Raw genomic sequence first — 22046 nt, 5'->3', positions numbered from 1 at the left:
ATAAATACAATTAAAATACAATAAAAAACTTATTCAATTGGCCGAGATTAAAAATTTAGGATAAATAATAAAAACCCATTAAAACCCATAAATTTAAAAAACTAACCCAGTCCTGCGCAGATGAATAAGTGAGTTTTAAGCTCGCGACGAAAGGTTCGGAGGTCCGGAAGTTGACGGAGTCGGGAGTTCGTTCAGAGGCGGAGCCCCCACAGAGAAGGCCCTTCCCCTGGGCGTCGCCAGACGACACTGTCGCGCCGACGGCACCCTGAGGAGTCCCTCTCTGTGAGAGCGCACGGGTCGGTGGGAGGTATTCGGTAGCAGTAGGCGGTCCCGTAAATAGCCCGGCCCTATGCCATGGAGCGCTGGTTGGAGTTTGGTTGTTTCCTTGCAAATGTTTCGTGACCCAACTAGGTAACATCATCACCGGTAAAAGGGAGTGGAGTGTGTGGGGATGAAAAGGCGAGGAGGAGGACTGTAAGGTCCTTGGTGTTTTTTGAGCTTGGTGGTTTCCTTGTAGACGTTTCATGACCCAACTAGGCAATGTCATCATTACACAACGAAGCTCAAGAGGGGCCAAACATCCTACAGACCTCTCTTATCTCCTCTATTCACCCATTGTACTAAACCATGGCTCCTTTTCACCCCTGTTTACTGAAAAAGCAACAATGATCATTGCGCGCAGCTGTAAACCTTGGTTTACAAGCCAACTTGGCTGGTTTTAGACGTTGCACCAAGCTGGCCTTCAGCCAGTGACATCTCGGTTTAGGGGGATGCCTGAATGCAACCCTAATCCTTGGCAGCTTCAGAAGTTGTTTAGGACAGCGGTCACCAACTGGTGGTCCATGGACCACTGATGGTCCGCAAGAAAATTTTGGTGGTCCGCAGAAAAGTTATTTGCATTTTTTATATTGCACTAAATCAGGGGTCCTCAGACCCTGGCCCCTGGGCAAAATACATGGAATGAACGTTTGTGTTGCTGCAGAGAGTCTCCCCCGTTGGGGTCTTTTTGTGTGGGTCAGAGGGGGGCAGAAATTCCGACTTGGGGTCTGCTTCGGCCTCCTGGTGTGGGGCTTTGGGCGAAGGCTGGAGGGAAGCGCTGCTGGTGGCGAAGAGCCGGAGGGCCTTGTTCCAGTGGGACTGCATCATGGCCTGGAATTGGCTGACCATCTCAGCCCCCTGAGCCTCCAGGCGCCGGTACCTGGCCTTGCACTCCCGCAGGTCTTCCCTCTGCTTGGAAAGCCTATGCTCCTAGTCCTGAGTGAGGTGCTTCTGCTGAGCCTCCTTCTCGGCCAGATCCAATTTGAACTGAGCTGTTTTGCCAACTCTTTCTTGGGGCGGCTGCTTAGCTCCAACAACTGCTTCCTGTTGGGACCCTAAGGAACCCGGGCAGGCAGGTGAGGAGTGGCTGGGAGGGGAGGGGCGAGTAGAGGCCGGCGAGGCACCCCCCACGTGAGTGACATCAAGTTGGCCACACCCACCCAGTCACATGACCACCTAGCCACGCCCACCCAGCCGGTCATTAGGCAGATCAGATTAGTGGTCCGCGGGATTTAAAATTGTTAAGTTAGTGGTCCCTGAGGTCCGAAAGGTTGGGGACCCCTGGTTTAGGAGACAGGAAGAAGGCAAACTGACTTTGAAGAAGAAGAAGAGATGTTTATAATGCTGGTTTATCTTCTTTGTTTTCTCTTCTTTCCAGGCACCTGGACATTCCAGAGACTTCCATCTCGTACGTGGGGGCCCTGTTGGAGCCCCTAATTAAACCAGGGCGTGAGGTGAGGTCCCTTCCCACTTTTTCCCTTGTCTTCTTCTTTCCCATCCCTGAATGTCCCTTGAGATATTTGCCCAAGGAGATTCTCTTGTCCTTTCCACACTGAGATGGTCTGGGAAGAAAAATAACCCCACAAAACAACTCTCTAAATCAGTGGTAGTCAACCTGGTCCCTACCGCCCACTAGTGGGCGTTCCAGCTTTCATGGTGGGCGGTAGGGGTTTTGTTTAAAATTTAATCGACTTTTTAAAAAACTTTCATAGCATTATTTAAAAACATTTTCATTAGGTTTTCATAAAATTCCCTGTGACAATTTAAATTTCTGAAAATATACTCTTTGTATCGCCCGCGCATAAGTTTAGTTCACGTTGCGTAAGTAAAACTAAATGGCGCTATAGTGCGACCGCAAACCAAAGAGCCTCGTCCCAGAATAGCTCGCGCATCTCCCCCCTACACCATCCAGCTGTAACAGACAAGCAGAACTGGTAGCCGGCGTCCGTCCCCCCCAAACCCAATCCACGATGCGTGAGAGGCATGCGCAGACGACAATACACGGCGCATTACTGTGGAACCGGTGGGCGGTTAGAAAATTTTACTACTAATAGTAATAGAGATAGAGATACCAAAGTGGGCGGTAGGTATAAAAAGGTTGACTACCCCTGCTCTAAATCAAGATCCAAGAAGGAAACGCTAATCTTCCCTTCACCCCCAGCCCCATGCATTTCAAGAGCCCCTCCAAAAACACTCTTTGAAAGAGCATTTTTTGGGGGGGTTCCAAAATTGGGGGTGGGGTGGGGGCTCCACCTTTAGACAAAGCAGTCCAAGAAAGACAGAATGACAGAATTTTAGTGCTGAAGCTACTCTGGGATCCCTGATGCTCTCTGAGCTTGGTTGTTCCCTTGTAGACGTTTCACCACCCAACCAGGTAACAAAATCAGTGCTAGAAGGGAGTGGGGTTTGTGAAGAGGAGAAGCGGGAATTAGAATTAGAATAAGAGAGTTGGAAGGGACCTTGGAGGTCTTCTAGTCCAACCCCCTGCCCAGGCGGAAAACGCTACACCACTTCAGATTATCCAACAGGAGGAGGAGGAAGAGGAGAGACTGTGAGGTTTCTGGTGCATTCTGAGCTTGGTGGTTTTCATCCAGATGTTACATTACCTAACTAGATAACATCATCAGTGCTAAAGGGAGGGGGTTTGCTCTGTTTTATAGACAAGTGGTTTAGATAGAATATTTGTAGATCAGGGTTCAACTAGGTGGTCCTTGGTGCTCTCTGAGCTTGGCAGTTTTCTTGCAGATGTTTCATTACCTAACTTGGTAACATCATCGGTGCTGGAAGGGAGGTGGAGTACTCTGTTTAAATACACATGGCTTGCTCTGTGTTAGTGGGAGTATTGTTTTCTTTCTGCTGTTTACAAGGACAAGCTACTTGTATATAAACGGTGTGAAGAAGAAAAAACCTTTTTCATACTGAAGATGTTATCTTTTTGGGTCATGAAATATCTGCAAGAAAACAACCAAGGTCAGAGAGCACCAAGGACCCAACAGTCTTCCTCCACCTCCTCTTCCTCCTCCTCCTCCTCCTCCTCCTCCTCCTCCTCCTCCTCCTCCTCCTCCTCCTCCACCTCCTCTTCCTCCTCCTCCTCCTCCTCCTCTCCACAAACCCCCCTCCCTTCTAACACTGATAATGTTCCCTAGTTGGGTAATGAAATGTCCACCAAGCTCAGAGACCATCAAGGATCCAACTGTCTTCCTCCTCCTCCTCCCCCCTCCTCTCCCTCCTTCCCTCCCCCCTCCTCTTTCTCCCCTCCCCTCCTCCTGTCCACAAACCCCACTCCCTTCTCGCACTGATTTTGTTACCTGGTTGGGTGGCGAAACGTCTACAAGGGAACAACCAAGATCAAGAGAGCAACGTTTTTTATGTTTACTATTGATTAAATTTCTATTTATGATGCGGCATCATTGTGGTTTAGCACTTAAAAGGGGCGTATCAACTTCTCAGCCCCCCACCCACCTCCCCTTCATCAAAAGCCCCTTTTCCTTTGCTATTCCTTTTTCCTCCTGAATTTGAAAAAAATGGATTGAAGCATTGACCAAAATGATTTTGTGCTGTTAATCCTTCTTGGCCCACTGAGCCACTTTTGGGGTCTCTCTCTGCAGCCGGCAGGGACTGGCGAGGAAGACATGGTCAGCCTGATCCGTTCCTACGACGACCTGAGCCGCAAACTGTGGCACCTGGAGGGGATGCCCTTAACGGTGACGGCGGTGCAAGGCGCTCACCCTGCCCTTCGCTACACAGACGTGAGTTAAGTGCGATGAACGGAAGATGCTGGGAGGGGTTGGCAACCCGGGAAAGAAATCTGTGGGAGATGCAGGTAGTCCTCAGCGTACAACCCCAATTGAGCCCCAAATTTCTGTTGCTAACAGAGACAATGGTGCTGTGAGTTTTTTCCATTTTACGACCTTTCTTGCCACTGTTTTTTTTTTAAAGTTTTTATTTTGTTTTCCACAACAAAGAGAAAACTTATCAAACAGTTACAATGTGCTGAAGGGGTGTTTACGTATCTTCTTGTGCAATCACAAAATAAACATCTCTTTCATACATATATCTTATGTTATCTTTTCTAAGATACCTTTCCTTCTAGCCAATGATAAAATAAACCCCATATTTTATAATATTGCTTATCTTCTTTTTTTTTATTGAAAAAGTTTTACAACAATTAAATTTTTCCCCTCCCCTCCCCTCCCCCCTCCCCCTCCCCCTCCTTCCCCCCTCCCTCCAAAACCCCCCTCCCCCTCCCGACTTTCCAGAGCAAACACAAGGTATAGTTCATTAAACAAACAGTCATACATTAAATTTTTAAAATCTAACACAATTATAATCCTTCTCTCTCACATACCCTGACTTCTTCCATTAAAATCAGAAACAACATCCTTCATTCAAAGGCAATTGAAATTTCTTAATCTGATATCTATTAATATTGCTTATCTTCTTGTTCTCTAATGTCGAATGTCAATTTACTCATCTCTGCACATTCCATCACCTTCCTAATTATTTCGTCTTGCAAAGGTAATTTCTCATTTCTCCAATTTTTAGCAAACACAATCCTAGCCGCTGTAATAATATTCACAATCAGATATTTAACATCTCTAGTATATATCTCAGGTATAATTCCCAACAGAAAGACTTCTGGCTTAAAATCGTATGTGTTTTTTAATCATTTTCTCCAACCACGTGTGTATTTTAGTCCAATATCTTTTCGCTTCAGCGCATGTCCACCACATATGGTAATATGATCCAGGTATCTGATGACACTTCCAGCATTTTTCAGATTTATCCTTGGAACATTCTGGCAATTCTTGTCGGGCGTAAATGCCACCTGTAAAACATCTTATACAAATTCTCTTTATATGCTGTAGACGTTGTCATTTTTCTTGCCGCTGTTGTTAAGTCAATTGCTGCAGTTGTTAAAGTTAGTAACCTGGCTGTCAAGTGAATCTTGGCTTGTCAAAAGGTTGCAAAATGGGTGCGTGTGCATCACATAATCCAGGGACCCTGCGGCCGTCATGAATATGAGCCAGTGGCGTTCGATTTTTTTTTTTAATTGAAAAAGTTTTACAAAGAACAAATTTTTAAACCATCGTTCCCGCCCACTTCCCCCCTCCCCCACTCCTTCTCCCCCCCCAACCCCCCCCCCCCCGAGACTTCCCAGAACAAAATGCAGGGTATAACATTTATCAATCATAAGCTAAAATACCACAAAAATCTTAACTCATATACACGCTCTCCCAATACCCCCTTAACTCCCCTTTCCCATTTAAACATACACATTAATATATACCATTCGTAACATTATTCATAGACTATTTGGTACTTTTTAGTCCGATACTTGTTTTGAACATAATCAATCCACCTTCTCCACTCCAATACATATTTTTCTTGTGAATGTTCTTTCAAATACGCAGAAATATTTGCCATTTCCGCTAAATTTGATACTTTAAGTGTCCATTCTTCAATCGTAGGTAAATCTTCTCTCTTCCAGTATTGTGCAACCAAAAGTCTCGCTGCTGTTATTAAGTTTAGAATCAACTTAGTCTGTATAACTGTACAATCTGTAATTATAGCCAATAAAAACAACTGTGGAGTAAATTTTATCTTCTTTTTCAGAATATTCTGCATAATCCACTATATTTTAATCCAAAATGCTTTGATTTTTTTTACAAGTCCACCATATATGAAAATAAGTAGCATCCGCACATTCACATCGCCAACATTTGGCTTGCATATTCGGATATATACATGGCAATTTTTTAGGGTCTAGATGCCATCCAGAAAACATTTTATAAAAATTCTCTCTTAAATTTTGTGCTTGTGTAAATTTGACATTTCTTTCCCATATTTTTTCCCATGTTTCCAACATTATAGGTTGTTGAATATTTTATGCCCATTTTATCATACACTCCTTAACTAATTCTGTTTCTGAGTCTCTTTCTATCAATACATTGTACAACCTCTTAATATGCATTTGACCTTGATCTCTAATTTGTTTTACCAAATTTTCCTCATTTTGCATAATACCAATTTTCTCATCTAATCTCCATCTAGCTTGCAACTGTCCATACTGAAACCAAGTATAATTCATGCCTTCATCTCTAAGTTTGTTTAAAGATTTTAGTTGTAACTTACCCTTTTCTACAAAAAGAAGTTCTTTATAAGTAACCACCTCTTGTTTTTGTTCTATATTTATGTTCTCTATTGTATGTCTAGGAATTATCCATATTGGTATTTTATAATCTAGCTTGTATTGATATTTCTTTCACACCCTTAACAAAGCATTTCTAAGAATATGACTTTTAAAAATCTTACCCACTTTCTTGTCATAGAATAAATAGGCATGCCATCCATACAACAAATCATAACCTTCTATATTCAAAGTTCTTTCCTCTGTTGAGTTAAACCAGTCACTAATCAATGAAAGAACAACTGCGTCATAATACAATTTCAAATTCGGCATTTTTAGACCCCCTCTTTCACGTATATCTTGCATTATCTTTAATTTTATTCTCAGTTTTTTACCCATCCAGATAAAGTTACTAATCCCTTTTTGCCATTCTTGCAAATTTGCATCCTTTTTAAGTACTGGTATCATCTGAAACAAAAATAAAAACCTAGGCAGAACATTCATTTTTATTACTGCTATCCTTCCCAGTAAGGATAATTGTAAGTTCTTCCAATGTTCCATCTCCCTCTGTACTTTCTGCCACAATACTTCATAATTATTTTTATATAATTTCACATTTGATGCTGTGATATATACTCCTAAATATTTGACCTTATTAACTATTTCATATCCAGTGGTGTCTGAATTTTGATCACGTGACCCTGGGGATACCGCAGCGGTCATAAGTGTGAAAAACGGCCATAATTCACTTTCAGGGCCGTTGTAACTTTCAGCGGTCACTAAATGAGCTGTTGTAAGTTGAGGATTGCCTGTATACTGGGCACTGCGGGGGCGGGTGGGGGGAAACGGAAGGAAGGGGTCTCGGGACCCCTGAAGCCATCAAACAGCTACATTCTGCCCGGGCTGAAGTTCTCAAGCCTGTTTCTTCTCATAGCCTCATGTAGACTGTCCTACCTAGTTCATTTGGGGTGTCACTGTTTTTGGGGTGAACAAAATGCCGGCAGAGCTTTCCTGTAGGTATACCAACCCCAACACTCTTGGTTGATTGAAAATCTGAGAATGTGCAGAGAAGAGCAACCAAGATGATCAGAGGCCTGGAGGCTATTATTATTTATTATTATTATTTATTCAATTTTTATACTGCCCTTCTCCCAAAGGACTCAGGGCGGTGTACAGCCAAGGTAAAAACAGAACAATACAATATACAATTAAAATACGAATTAAAAAACTTATTATAAAATTGACCTAAAAACTTTTAAAATATATAAAATTAAAAACCCCTTAAAATTAATAATAGAAATTTAAAACCAATAAAATTTAAGCCAGCCCCGCGCGAATAAATAGATATGTTTTCAATTCGCGGCGAAAGGTCCAAAGGTCAGGTATTTGGCGTAAACCCGGGGGAAGTTCGTTCCAGAGAGTGGGAGCCCTCACAGAGAAGGATCTTCCCCTGGGGGCCGCCAACCGACATTGCTTGGCGGACGGCACCCTGAGAAGACCTTCTCTGTGTGAGCGTACGGGTCGGTGGGAGGCATGAGGTAACAGCAGGCGGTCCCGTAAGTACCCAGGCCCTAAGCCATGGAGCGCTTTGAAGGTAGTGACCAAAACCTTAAAGTGCACCCGAAAGGCCACAGGTAGCCCTATGATGCCCTACATCCTATGATGAACCGCCATTGGAGCTCGGTATATGTAGCCTAATGAAGAGAAGGCTTAAACGAGACATGGGAGCAGTCTTCCAATATTTGAGGGGCTGCCCCAAAGAAGAGGGAGTCAAGCTATTCTCCAAAGCACCCGAGGACAGGACAAGAAGCAATGGATGGAAGCCCCTTAGAGGCGATCCAAGCTAGAAATAAGGAGGAATTAACTAATACAGCAACTCCCATGGTTGTAGATATTCCATCACGGGAAGTTTTCAAGAAAAGTGAGCAGAGGGTTGGAGCAGAAGACCTCCAAAGTCCTTTCCAGCCTTATGATTCTAGGAGTCACAATGTTCTGGAGAACCTACCTTAAATGTGTTCTAGGCTGCATTAACAGAAGGATTGAATCAAGATCACGTGAAGTGTTAATACCGCTTTATCATGCCTTGGTAAGGCCACACTTGGAATCCTGCATCCAGTTTTGGTCGCCACGATGTAAAAAAGATGTGGAGACTCTAGAAAGAGTGCAGAGGAGAGCAACCAAGAGGATTAGGGGACTGGAGGTTAAAACATATAAAGAATAGTTGAAGCAATTGGGTATGTTTAGCTTGATGAAAAGAAGGACTAGGAGTAACATGATAGCAGTCTTCCAATATCTCAGGGGCTGCCACAAAGAAGTGGGAGTCAAGCTATTTTCCAGAGCAGGGGTCTCCAACCTTAATAACTTTCAGGCTTGTGGACTTCAGCTCCCAGAGTTCTCTGGGAGTTACTCTGGGTACTCTGGGAGTTGAAGTCCACAAACCTTAAAGTTACTAAGGTTGGAGACCCCTGTTCCAGAGCACCTGAGGGCAGGACAAAAAGCAAAAGATGGAAACTAACTAAGGAGAGAAGCAACCTAGAACTTAAGGAGAAATATCCTGATAGTGCGAACAATTAACCAGTGGAACAACTTGCCTCCAGAAGTTGTGAATGCTGCAACATTGGAGGTTTTAAGAAGACGTTGGATAACCATTTGTCTGAAGTGGTGTAGGGTTTCCTGCCTGAGCAGGGGGTTGGACTAGAAGACCTCCAAGGTCCCTTCCAACTCTGTTATTCTATTCTATAACGTGGAAAGTGCTATCAATTTTTGATTTTTAGGGAATTTTCTCTACTCATTCATTCTTGTTTTAGCATATACATTGTTGTTGTTTTTTTCTGATTCTTTCCTAGACTTTTCCTCCAGTCCCTGTGAAACCAGATTATTCCTTCCACGGCAAGATCAAAGACAGAGCATCCTTTCTCCCCGTGGTGGAAAAGCCGTGCCCTGTTTACGTGGCCCCAATAAAAGGCAAGGATTTGTCACCAGGATGGGTGGGAAGGAAATGAGGGTCTTTCTTGGGTCGAGTTCCAGTAAGTTTTGAATATGGATGACTTCTGGTTTTGAAAATCCTGGAAGCAAAGGAGATGATTGAAGGTGGCCATGTAGACTTTGGGATCAGAGGTTCAGAAAGACCACATCTGTTTTCCTTGATCCTAGTTTTCAGCGCATGGGTTAATAATCCCACGTTACGGGAACACGGATTCAAGTTGAACCTTAGAAAAATTATCTAAAGATAAGGACGGTTTGACGCCCAACACCTCTTATCTAGAGAGACTGTGTGGTATAGCTGGGTGGATTGATTTGAGTTGCTTTGATTCGGATTCCTGTGTTTAACAGAGAATTGGACTTTGAGGCCTCTTCTAACTCTGTAGGTTTGATAAGAAGACACCTAGCGCAGTTTTTTCACTTGAGTAGACACTTTGACACTTGAGTAGACACTGTTCCTGGGTGTGTTTCTGTGCTGATGTTGAAAAATGGAGTAGAATTGGAACAGAACAGAACATGAATATGAATAAGGAATTTAGAATGGAATGGAATGGGATAAGAATAAGAATAGAATAAGAAATAAGAAATAAGAATAGAATAGAAATAGAATAAGAAATATAGAACAGAACAGAATAGAATAGAATAGAATATATGGAGGGAATGGAATGGAATGGAAAAGAAAATAGAATAGAATAGAATAAGAAATATAGAACAGAACAGAATAGAATAGAATAGAATATATGGAGGGAATGGAATGGAATGGAAAAGAAAATAGAATAGTAGAATAGAATAGAATAGAATAGAATAGAATAGAATAGAATAGAATAGAATAGAATAGAATAGAATAGAATAGAATAAGAAATATAGAATAGAATAGAATAGAATAGAATAGAATAGAATAAGAAATATAGAACAGGACAGAATAGAACAGAACAGAACAGAACAGAACAGAACAGAACAGAACAGAACAGAACAGAATAGAATAGAATAGAATAGAATAGAATAGAATAGAATAGAATATATGGAGGGAATGGAATGGAATGGAAAAGAAAATAGAATAGCAGAATAGAATAGAATAGAATAAGAAATGTAGAACAGAACAGAATAGAATAGAATAGAATAGAATAGAATAGAATAGAATAGAATAGAATAGAATAGAATAGAATAGAATAGAATATATGGAGGGAATGGAATGGAATGGAATGGAATGGAAAAGAAAATAGAATAGAATAGCAGAATAGAATAGAATAGAATAGAATAAGAAATGTAGAACAGAACAGAACAGAATAGAATAGAATAGAATAGAATATATGGAGGGGATGGAATGGAATGGAATGGAAAAGAAAATAGAATAGCAGAATAGAATAGAATAGAATAGAATAGAATAGAATAGAATAGAATAGAATAGAATAGAATAGAATAGAATAGAATCCATTGGTTTACTTAACCACGGATTTGCTTAAGGAGCATGGATTCATTTAAGTTCCAGTTAACAATCACTGCAACAAAGGTCATAACATCCGATCAGCCGTGTAATCGACGTGTTTTATGGCCATCCTGAGTTACTGCTGGGATGGCCAGCTCCGTTACAGTCATAACCTGAGGACAACCTGCACATGGGAGGAGAAGGCCATTAAAAACTGCCAGTCCCAAGGACCATATCTGTAACCCTGGTAACTCCGGCTAGTGTTCCTAGAGGTGCTAACCTTCCAAAGGCAGCTCGCCCAGCTGTCTCCCAGGTGGAGGAGAAGCCTGGGCCCTTGGCCTGATGCTTCTTCAGCAGGGCTCATGGATGGTCCCTCTGTGGCTCCTTGGGTTGACCATTGCTCTCTTGCTGAGGTTCCTTCTCTCGTTCCAGTGATTTGCCAGATGGAGGGAAGCGGTCAGTGGCCTCGGAACAAGGAGGCCATTCAGCGCATCAAAGCCGCTTTCCAGATGCAGCTGGCGGAAGTCCTGAACCAGCAACACGATCTGCTGTGCCGGCCAACCGCCACCTACACCGATATACATAAGGTGATAGTTATGTATCTCCTGGGGCACTTCCCTCCCTCCCTCCCTCCCTTCCATCTATCTCTTATTATCTCCTTCCTTCCTTCCTTCCTTCCTTCCTTCCTTCCTTCCTTCCTTCCTTCCTCCCTTCCTCCCTTCCTTCCTTCCTTCCTTCCTTCCTCCCTTCCTTCCTCCCTCCTCTCTCCTTCCATCTATCTCTATTATCTCCTTCCTCCTCTCCTCTCCTCTCCTTCCATCTATCTCTATTATCTCCTTCCTTCCTTCCTTCCTCCCTCCCTTCCTTCCACTTATCCATCCACCTAACTACCTTTATTATCTTCCTTCCTCTCTCCTTCCGTCCCTTCCTTCTCTTATTATCTTCCATCCATCCTTCTTCTCTCCCTCTCCCTTTCCTTCCTCCCTCTCTTTTCTTATTTCCTTCCATCTATATTATCTCCCTCCCTCCCTTCTCTACTATCTTCCTTCGTTCTCAATTATCTTCCTTCCATCCATCCTCTCTTCCTTCTTTCCTCCCTCTTTCCTTTCTTTCTTCTTTCCATCTTTCCTTCCTTCCTTCCACCCATCCTCCTTCCCTTCCCTTCTTTCCATCCATCCTTCCTTCCTCCCTCCCTCCCTCCCTCCCTCTCTTTTCTTATTTCCTTCCATCTATATTATCTCCCTCCCTTCTCTACTATCTTCCTTCGTTCTCTATTATCTTCCTTCCATCCATCCATCCCTCCTCTCCCTCCCTCCCTCTTTCTTTTTTCTTTTTTATTTGCATTTATATCCCGCCCTTCTCCGAAGACTCAGGGTGGCTTACAATGTGTTAAGCAATAGTCTTCATCCATTTGTATATTATATACAAAGTCAACTTAATTGCCCCCCCAACAATCTGGGTCCTCATTTTACCTACCTTATAAAGGATGGAAGGCTGAGTCAACCTTGGGCCTGGTGGGGCTTGAACCTGCAGTCATTGCAAGCAGCTGTGTTAATAACAGACAGACTTAGTCCGTTGAGCCACCAGAGGCCCCTCTTCCTTCCTTTCTTCTTTCCATCCTTCCTTCCTTCCTTTCCTTCCTTCCACCCATCCTCCCTCCCTCTCTTCCTTCTTTCCATCCATCCATCCTCCCTCCCTCCCTTCCTCCCTTTCTCATTCTCTCCCTCTTTCTACCCATCTCTTTTCTCCTTTCCAGCCCTAGAGAAAATATAGACAGTCTTTGACTTAACATCCATTCATTTAGTGACCCTTTGAAATTACAGCTGCAATGAAAAAAGAGACCGAGCACCGTTTTCCACACTGACGTTCCCCCCCTTGCCACAGGATCAAAATTCAGATGCTTGGCAACTGGCATGTACTTATGTCTGTTTCAGCATCTCAGGGTCACGTGACCTCCTCCTGCAACCTTCTGACGAGCAAAAGTCAAAAGGGGAAGACAGATTCATTTTACAACCGGATTACGCAGTGAAATTGCAGTGATTGGCTTAACAACCCCTGTCGTAAGAGAAGTCCTGCAATGGGGCAGAACTCAACTGCCTTGCTTAGCAGCGGAAATGTTAGGCTCAATTGTGGTCGTAAATCGAGGACTACCCGTCTTAAGAAACGCGGATGTAGAGGCTTCCCAGCAAAGTTGGGATGGAGAAGCAGGGAAGGATCTGAGTCAGACCTGGTGTTGTGACCCAGGCCCAAGTAGGTAGTAGGAAACTCAGTCCGTGAAAACAAAACAAACAAACTTTATTCGAACAGCTGAGAATTACTTCATTCCCAGCATCGTTCAACTAAATTAAAACAAGTTCCTCCCAACACAAATTCCTCAGTCCTATCTCCAACCTTGGTCCAATTAGGCAAACTGCCAAAGGCCTTTCTTGGCAAACGTTCAGAAGACACCAATACGAAACAAATGCAAGACGTAGATGAAGCAGAAGACAAAGCTACCAATGTTGTTTTCCAGCAAAGCCCAAAGGCCGTTGCTGGTCTTTTAAGCCTTATGGGAGGGGTCAATCATCTCTTGGCTCTACTCCCGAGTCGTCCTCTCTGCTTGAGCTGCTCTTGCCTTTTGGCAGCCCTTCTCATGCGTGCATTAGGAACAGGCTCCTCCTATTCCTCTGCCTCACTACTATCAGTCTCTGGAGGCTCTGGAGTCCGCACCTCACTTCCCGATGGCCCTGGCCTCACCTCAGCCTCCTCGCTGTCTGACTCTGTTGCCAGCTCCGTAGGCTGCTGGCGGACCACAACACCTGGTTGTAATTTCTGTTTTCGTGTATTTCTGTAGGATGGCTACGTCTTCCGCCTTCAAGTGGCCTACCATCGGGAGCCCCAGATCCTGAAGGAGTTGGTCACCCCGGAAGGGATGCTGAAGTACCAGGACACCCCAGAATCTCAGCAGCTGGAACTTGAGACCTTACACCTGCCTTTCTTGACTAGTTCGCTCCATGGGTAAGAGGAAAGAGCCCTCTCTGCTCGGATCCAGTTCTCTTATGCTCTTTCGGGAAATATACACAGAAGTGGTATTCAGACGGTTCAAACCGGTTCGGGCGAACTGATAGTGACTATCTGTGGGTGGACCCGCCCCAGCGCTATGTGATCCTACTTAGCTACGTTTTATAAGCTTCGCGCCTGCGTGGAGGCCGCACACGCAAACAAAGCACATGTGTGGAAGGCGTGTGCACAAAGCAAGCGTGCGTGCTCACGTTTTCAGTGCGCGAACCGGTGGCAAAATTATGCGAAACCGACCTCTGGATATACAGGTCGTCCTCAACTTACAGTGGTTCACGTAGTGACTGTTCAAAGTTACAACGGCGCTGAAAAAGGGGATTTAGGACCGTTTTTCACATTTCTGATCTTTGCAGCATCCCCATGACGGCGTGATCAAAATTCAAGACGCTCGGCACCTGGTTCGTACATACGACCGTTGCCGCGTCCTGAGGTCATGCGATCCCCCTTTTGCGACCTGGCAAAGTCAAGAGGGAAGCCAGATTCACTTAACGGCTGTGGCAGGAAAGGTTGTAAAATGGGGCAAACCTCGCTTAACACATGTCTTCACTTACCAACAGAAATTTTAGGCTCGATTGTGGTCATAGGTCGAGGACTACCTGCACGTTCTTTTTAGGGGGAATGAAGGAAGAAGGGGGTATTTGGTCTGGGTGCTATCTAAGCTTGGTGGCTTTCTTACGTTTCATTACCCAACTAGCACTGATGATATTCCCTAGTTGGGTCATGAAACGTCTGCCAGAGAACCACGAAGCTCAGAGCATCAAGGACATCACAGCCCTCCTTTTCCTCCTTCTCACTTTGATGATGTTCCCTAGTTCGGTCATGAAACGTCTGCAAGAAAACCACCAGTGCCCGGGGGGCACTAAGGACCCCATAGTCCTTTTCTTTCTCCTCTTCCTCCTCCTCTATGAAAACCCCACTCCCTTTAGCCCAGAAAATGTTATCTAGTTGGGTCATGAAACGTCTGCAAGAAAACCACGAAGCTCAGAGGCACCAAGGACCCCATAGTTGTCATTGTCCTCCTCCTCCCCACCTCCTCTTCCTCGCACTGATGATGTTCCCTAGTTGGGTCATGAAACATCTGCAAGAAAACCACCCAGCTCAGAGGGGACCCCAATCGTTCAACCCTGAGCTATAAACATTCTCTTCTATCCAATATTTGGTGTCTCCTCTCCCATGCAGTTGTGGTAGAGAAGATTCTTTGTGAACACCAAGAGAAGTCCTCCATTTTTTTCAGCCCAACAAGTCTTTGTAGGCCCCAAGTCTCCGAGGACTTCCAAGTTCTCCGTGAGTCAACCCTTTGGTGTGATTGCCAACTTCAGGAGTTAAAAGAGCTGTGTCCTTCTCCTATCCTTGATGGAGCGTCAGCCATCAATCTCTGTTGTGTCTCGCCTGCTTTCACCGCAGCCAGGGCCTTCTTATCTGCTTCCGAACGCTGAGGAATGTCCTAATATGCCTCCCGGCCCCAGCCCTGGCTCCATGCCCAGACAGGCTGAGGAGGAAGAAGTACCTCCAGCCCCCAGCTCTGGCTCCATGCCCAGGCAAACGGAGCAACTAGACCCCTCCCCCTCCCCCACAGCATGTGAGCCTGAGGAAGGTCAATTGCCAACAGCTGCAGACTGGAGTGACCCTTGCGTCAGAAGAATTGATAGGCGGCGGCGTCAGAAGGAAGGGAGGGGCAGGCCTGGATAAGTGCTGAGTCATGGAGCCACACCCCATGGCCTATATAAAGGATCTGCTTTCTGGCATTCTCTGAGTCAGGCAAAGTCTAAACATATCTTACTGAAGTCACTTCCTGGTCTCCTGCCTGCCCTGAGAACTTTGCTAGGACTTTGGCAGAGCTGCAGAGGCACGCCTGATTCGGATTTCCCTGACCCGGCCGTCAGCGGAGGAGTGGGACACGACAACCTCTTCCTTTTCCAGGGCAGCTGACCCCCGGTTAAGATTCCGCTCCTGAGGTCCATCTACTTCCCGCTTCGGCCTTTGCATTTCCATAGTTGTGGAGGGTTGGAGTGCAGGTAGCCCTCAACTTACAACCACGATAGAGCTCAAAATTTCTCTGGCTAAGTGAGACGCTTGTTAGTTTCACCCCATTTTACGACTTTTCTTGCCATGTGAATCCCTGCGGTTCTTAAGTTAGTAACATGGTTGTTAAGTGAATTTGGCTTTCCCCCACTTGTCAAGAAGGTTGCAAAAGGGGATCACATGACCCCGGGATACTGCAACCGTCATAAATATGAGTCGGTTGCCGAACAGCTGAATTTTGACCGCGGGCATGCTGCCAACGGTTATAAGTGTGAAACACAGTTGTGTCACTTTTGTTAGTGCCGCTGTAACTTCGAACTGTCACTAAATGAACTGCTATATGTTGAGGACTACTCATCATCCATTTTGAGACCCCCTTCTTATCATCTCCTCTGTCTAGAGAGCAAAATCTCTTCCAGCAAGAACTCATTGGCCGTTCTGTCCTCTTAGGATCTTTGATCCTCAAAAGATCCTAGTCCTGATTCCGTCACTTTTCTTCCCAAACAGGCTGCAGCAACAATATCCAGCTTTTAGCGGCAGCTGCCGTCTCGCCAAGCGATGGATCAACGCTCAGTTGCTCAGCGACAGCCTCACGGAGGAGGCCGTGGATTTATTAGCGGCCTTCCTTTTCCTCTCTCCAGCTCCCTTCACGGCACCCAGGTGAGGAGCCAACTGGTTGGGCCTCTCTCTCCTCTCCTCTCCTCTCTTTTCCTCGCCTCTCCTCTCCTTTCCTCGCCTCGCCTTGCCTCCTTCCTCCTTCCCTTCCGTTCCCTACCATAACTTCACTTCTCTTCTCTTCTCTTCTCTTTCTTATTCTCATTCTCTTCATTTTCTATTCTATTTTATTTTCTATTCTATTCTAGTCTAATACACACACACACACACACACACACACACACACATATGAAGAAAGAAGAAAAAGCAGTCAACAGTTTTAAGTTAAAACATTATGCTAATCTTCAAATCCCTCTGTTAAGCAACTGTTATTCTTTTGGCGCGTAGAAAGTCCACAAACAGTTTCCAGTCTCTTATAAAGCTGTCTAGCCCATTATCTCTAAACAAAGCAGTTAATTTCACCACCTCTGCTAATTTAGTCAATTTCAAAATCCATTCTTCCGACAGCCGGCAACTGTTTTTCTTTTCCAGTGTTTGGCAAGTACAGTCTTCGCAGCCGTCACAACCCAAATTGTTTCTCAATTGACTTGTCCATCACACTTAAAAGGAAAAAAAAAGCTTCAGGTTTCATTAATATTCATAAAAATATTTTTTGCATTGTCATTGTTCACGTCTCAAAGGTACTTTTTCAGGAAGTAACTGGATTTTCTGTTTTTTTCTTTTGAAGACGTTTCATTTCTCATCCAAGGAGCTTCCTTAGCTCTGACTGGATGGTGGGGAATGGAAGGATTTATGCTCCTTGCAGACAGCTGGTCATTTGCATCCTTTTAGAGGGTCCTTGAGGCCACTTGGAGGTTTGTCTGTGTCCTCAGGGTCACCTGAATGGTGTAAATAGTTCCTGTATTCTGCAAAATTCTTTCGTCTGGAAATCCATCCCTACTCCCACACCATTCCAAGGGTCTTCAACCCAAATTGTATAGCTAAAAATCTGTAGAGATTCTCAGTCCTCCAGGTCATGGTTGTCCCAAAGATGCTTTTTCAGGAGGCAACTGGACTTTCTTGGTTTTTTCTTTTGAAGACGTTTCATTTCTCATCCAAGGAGCTTCCTTAGCTCTGACTGGATGGTGGGGAATGGAAGGATTTATGCTCCTTGCAGACAGCTGGTCAATTGCATCCTTTTAGAGGATCATAGAGGCCACTTGGAGGTTTGTCTGTGTCCTCAGGGTCACCTGAATGATGTAAATAGTTCCTGTATTCTGCAGTTTCTTTCGTCTGGAAATCCATCCCTACTCCCACACCATTCCAAGGGTCTTCAACCCAAATTGTATAGCTAAAAATCTGTAGAGATTCTCAGTCCTCCAGGTCATGGTTGTCCCAAAGATGCTTTTTCAGGAGGCAACTGGACTTTCTTGGTTTTTTCTTTTGAAGATGTTTCGCTTCTCATCCAAGAAGCTTCTTCAGCTCTGACTGGATGGTGGGGAATGGAAGGATTTATGCTCCTTGCAGATAGCTGGTCATTTGCATCCTTTTAGAGGATCATAGAGGCCACTTGGAGGTTTGTCTGTGTCCTCAGGGTCACCTGAATGGTGTAAATAGTTCCTGTATTCTGCAAAATTCTTTCGTCTGGAAATCCATCCCTACTCCCACACCATTCCAAGGGTCTTCAACCCAAATTGTATAGCTAAAAATCTGTAGAGACTCAGGTTTCATTAATATTCAGGTCATGGTTGTCCCAAAGATGCTTTTTCAGGAGGCAACTGGACTTTCTTGGTTTTTTCTTTTGAAGATGTTTCGCTTCTCATCCAAGAAGCTTCTTCAGCTCTGACTGGATGGTGGGGAATGGAAGGATTTATGCTCCTTGCAGATAGCTGGTCATTTGCATCCTTTTAGAGGATCATAGAGGCCACTTGGAGGTTTGTCTGTGTCCTCAGGGTCACCTGAATGGTGTAAATAGTTCCTGTATTCTGCAATTTCTTTCGTCTGGAAATCCATCCCTACTCCCACACCATTCCAAGGGTCTTCAACCCAAATTGTATAGCTAAAAATCTGTAGAGATTCTCAGTCCTCCAGGTCATGGTTGTCCCAAAGGTGCTTTTTCAGGAGGAAACTGGACTTTCTCATCCAAGAAGCTTCTTCAGCTCTGACTGAATGGTGGGAAAGGGAAGTATTTTTAAAAAAGCACTTTTGGAACAACCGTGACCTGGATGACTGAGAATCTCTACTGACTTTTAGCTATAGAATTTGGGATGAAGACCCGTTGAATGGTGTGGGAGTAGGAACGGATTTCCAGAGGGAAAAATTGCAGGCTACAGGAACCATTTGCACCACTCAGGAGACCCTGAGGACACAGATAAACCTCCAAGTGGCCTCAAGGACCCTCTAAAAGGACGCAAAATGACCAGCTGTCTGCAAGGAGTAGAAATCCTTCCCTTCCCCACCATCCAGTCAGAGCTGAAGAAGCTTCTTGGATGAGAAGTGAAACGTCTTCAAAAGAAAAGAAAAAACCAAGCAAGTCCAGTTGCCTTCTGAAAAAACCCCTTTGGGACAACCATGACCTGGATGACGGAGAATCTCTACAGGCTGTCATTGTTCATGTTTATCCAACAGGTTTTCACACATTTGCAAGACCACACAGGATAAAAATGAACCTGGATTTCGATGACATTTTCAGCACTTGTTAGAAATCCCTTCATACCATTTTGCTAGTCTGTCCGGGGTCAAGTACCAGCGATACATCATTTTACAAAAGTTTTCTTTCAAACTATAATGTAGAATAGAATAGAATAGAATAGAATTTTTTATTGGCCAAGTGTGATTGGACACACAAGGAGTTTGTCTTGGTGCATACGCTCTTAGTGTAAATCATTTGCACCTCTATAACTGTCTGGTTCGGTTCTGCAACCCAACAAGAAAAACACAGACTTCAGAGGATAATTAGAACTGCAGAAAAAATAATTGCTACCAACCTGCCTTCCATTGAGGACCTCTATACTGCACGAATCAAGAAGAGGGCCGTGAAAATATTTGCAGATCCCTCGCATCCTGGACATAAACTGTTTCAACTCCTACCCTCAAAACGATGCTATAGAGCACTGCACACCAGAACAACTAGACACAAGAACAGTTTTTTCCCGAAGGCCATCACTCTGCTAAACAAATAATCCCCTCAACACTGTCAGACTATTTACTGAATCTGCACTACTATTAATCTTCTCATAGTTCCCATCACCAATCTCTTTCCACTTATGACTGTATGACTATAACTTGTTGCTGGCAATCCTTATGATTTATATTGATATATTGACCATCAATTGTGTTGTAAATGTTGTACCTTGATGAAGGTATCTTTTCTTTTATGTACACTGAGAGCATATGCACCAAGACAAATTCCTTGTGTGTCCAATCACACTTGGCCAATAAAATTCTATTCTATTCTAAATAATTAGAATAGAATAGAATAGAATAGAATAGAATAGAATAGAATAGAATAGAATAGAATAGAATAGAATAGAATAGAATAGAATAGATTTTTTTATTGGCCAAGTGTGATTGGACACACAAGGAGTTTGTTTTGGTGCATACGCTCTTAGTGTAAATCATTTGCACCTCTATAACTGTCTGGTTCGGTTCTGCAACCCAACAAGAAAAACACAGACTTCAGAGGATAATTAGAACTGCAGAAAAAATAATTGCTACCAACCTGCCTTCCATTGAGGACCTGTATACTGCACGAATCAAGAAGAGGGCCGTGAAAATATTTGCAGATCCCTCGCATCCTGGACATAAACTGTTTCAACTCCTACCCTCAAAACGATGCTATAGAGCACTGCACACCAGAACAACTAGACACAAGAACAGTTTTTTCCCGAAGGCCATCACTCTGCTAAACAAATAATCCCCTCAACACTGTCAGACTATTTACTGAATCTGCACTACTATTAATCTTCTCATAGTTCCCATCACCAATCTCTTTCCACTTATGACTGTATGACTATAACTTGTTGCTGGCAATCCTTACGATTTATATTGATATATTGACCATCAATTGTGTTGTAAATGTTGTACCTTGATGAAGGTATCTTTTCTTTTATGTACACTGAGAGCATATGCACCAAGACAAATTCCTTGTGTGTCCAATCACACTTGGCCAATAAAATTCTATTCTATTCTAAATAATTAGAATAGAATAGAATAGAATAGAATAGAATAGAATAGAATAGAATAGAATAGAATAGAATAGAATAGATTTTTTTATTGGCCAAGTGTGATTGGACACACAAGGAGTTTGTTTTGGTGCATACGCTCTCATTGTACATAAAAGAAAAGATACCTTCATCAAGGTACAACATTTACAACACAAATGATGGTCATAGGTTGCAATTTAACACTTAATGATACAAAGTTACTGGTAATCCTTACGATTTATATTGATATTGATTGTAATGTAAGTTTTAGTCCATTTGTCCATACCTTCTCCTATTTATCCAGCATTATATTACACCTAAAAAATTTTTGCCCGTTTTACCATATACTCTTCAACGCATTCATCTTCTAGATTCATCTTGAGTAACATTTTATATACTTTAGAACAGGGGTCTTCAACCTTGGCAACTTTGCAAAGCTTTGCAAAGCTAGCTGAGGAATTCTGGGAGTTGAAGTCCACAAGTCTTAAAGTTGCCAAGGTTGGAGACCCCTGCTTTAGAAATCAAGTGGTCCATCTCCGGAACATAAATTAGCGCCCCGTTCAGATTTATTTCCTATGGAACCAAAAAATTTTAAACCAAAATTTGAAAAATTCTGTAACAATTAAACCAATCGCAAGCAAATCCTTCCCTTACTAATTGTCCTCTGGTCTTTGTCTACGGAGATTCTCAGCCATTCAGGTCATGGTTGTCCCAAAGGTGCTTTTTCACGAGGCAACTGGACTTTCTGGGTTTTTTTTTCTTTTGAAGATGTTTCTCTTCTCATCCAAGAAGCTTCTTCAACTCTGTCATAGCTAAATCTCAATGGAGATTCTCAGTCATCCAGGTCATGGTTGTCCTCATTTGAATATTTGTCTAAGTATTGTCCAGTTTCAGTTCCACGAATCCTTGAAAAAACTGGACTTTCTTGTTTTTTCTTTGAAGATGTTTCGCTTTTCATCCAAGAAGCTTCTTCAGCTCTGACAGGTCAGAATCTTTCCCTTCCCCACCATCCAGTCAGAGCTGAAGAAGCTTCTTGGATGAGAAGCCAAACGTCTTCAAAGAAAAAACAAGAAAGTCCTGTTGCCTCTTGAAAAAAGCCCCTTTGGGATTTTTCAATAAATCTTGGGATTTACGATTCCTTTTGATCCCATCTGGATATAGCAAGTCTGTCTCACAAGCAGGTGAACAGTGTGCAAAACAAAATATTTTTTTTCCCATCCTGTTTGTTTGATCTGTCTGCAATTACAAAATTCTTGGAGTCGTACATAGTATGTCTAGAAGGGGATGATGCAAGCAGACGGGTAAATTGTTA

General features: G+C 43.5%; 1 protein-coding gene across 1 annotated transcript in view; it reads left to right on the top strand.

Annotated features, from left to right (window-relative positions):
- NOL6 (nucleolar protein 6) overlaps positions 1–22046 on the top strand; it is a 110832-nt gene that overhangs the window by 48115 nt on the left and 40671 nt on the right. The window contains exons 15-20 of the mRNA XM_058171952.1: positions 1697–1772; positions 3927–4067; positions 9295–9412; positions 11289–11443; positions 13690–13853; positions 16443–16595. Of these exons, the coding sequence (XP_058027935.1) occupies positions 1697–1772; positions 3927–4067; positions 9295–9412; positions 11289–11443; positions 13690–13853; positions 16443–16595 (807 nt within the window). The remainder of the gene's footprint in view (positions 1–1696; positions 1773–3926; positions 4068–9294; positions 9413–11288; positions 11444–13689; positions 13854–16442; positions 16596–22046) is intronic.

This window comes from Ahaetulla prasina, chromosome 2 (genome assembly GCF_028640845.1).
Source record: "Ahaetulla prasina isolate Xishuangbanna chromosome 2, ASM2864084v1, whole genome shotgun sequence".
In the NCBI taxonomy this organism is placed as follows: domain Eukaryota; kingdom Metazoa; phylum Chordata; class Lepidosauria; order Squamata; family Colubridae; genus Ahaetulla; species Ahaetulla prasina.
The sequence above is the reverse complement of the archived record's forward strand: the minus strand, read 5'-3'. Positions and strand labels throughout refer to the sequence as shown.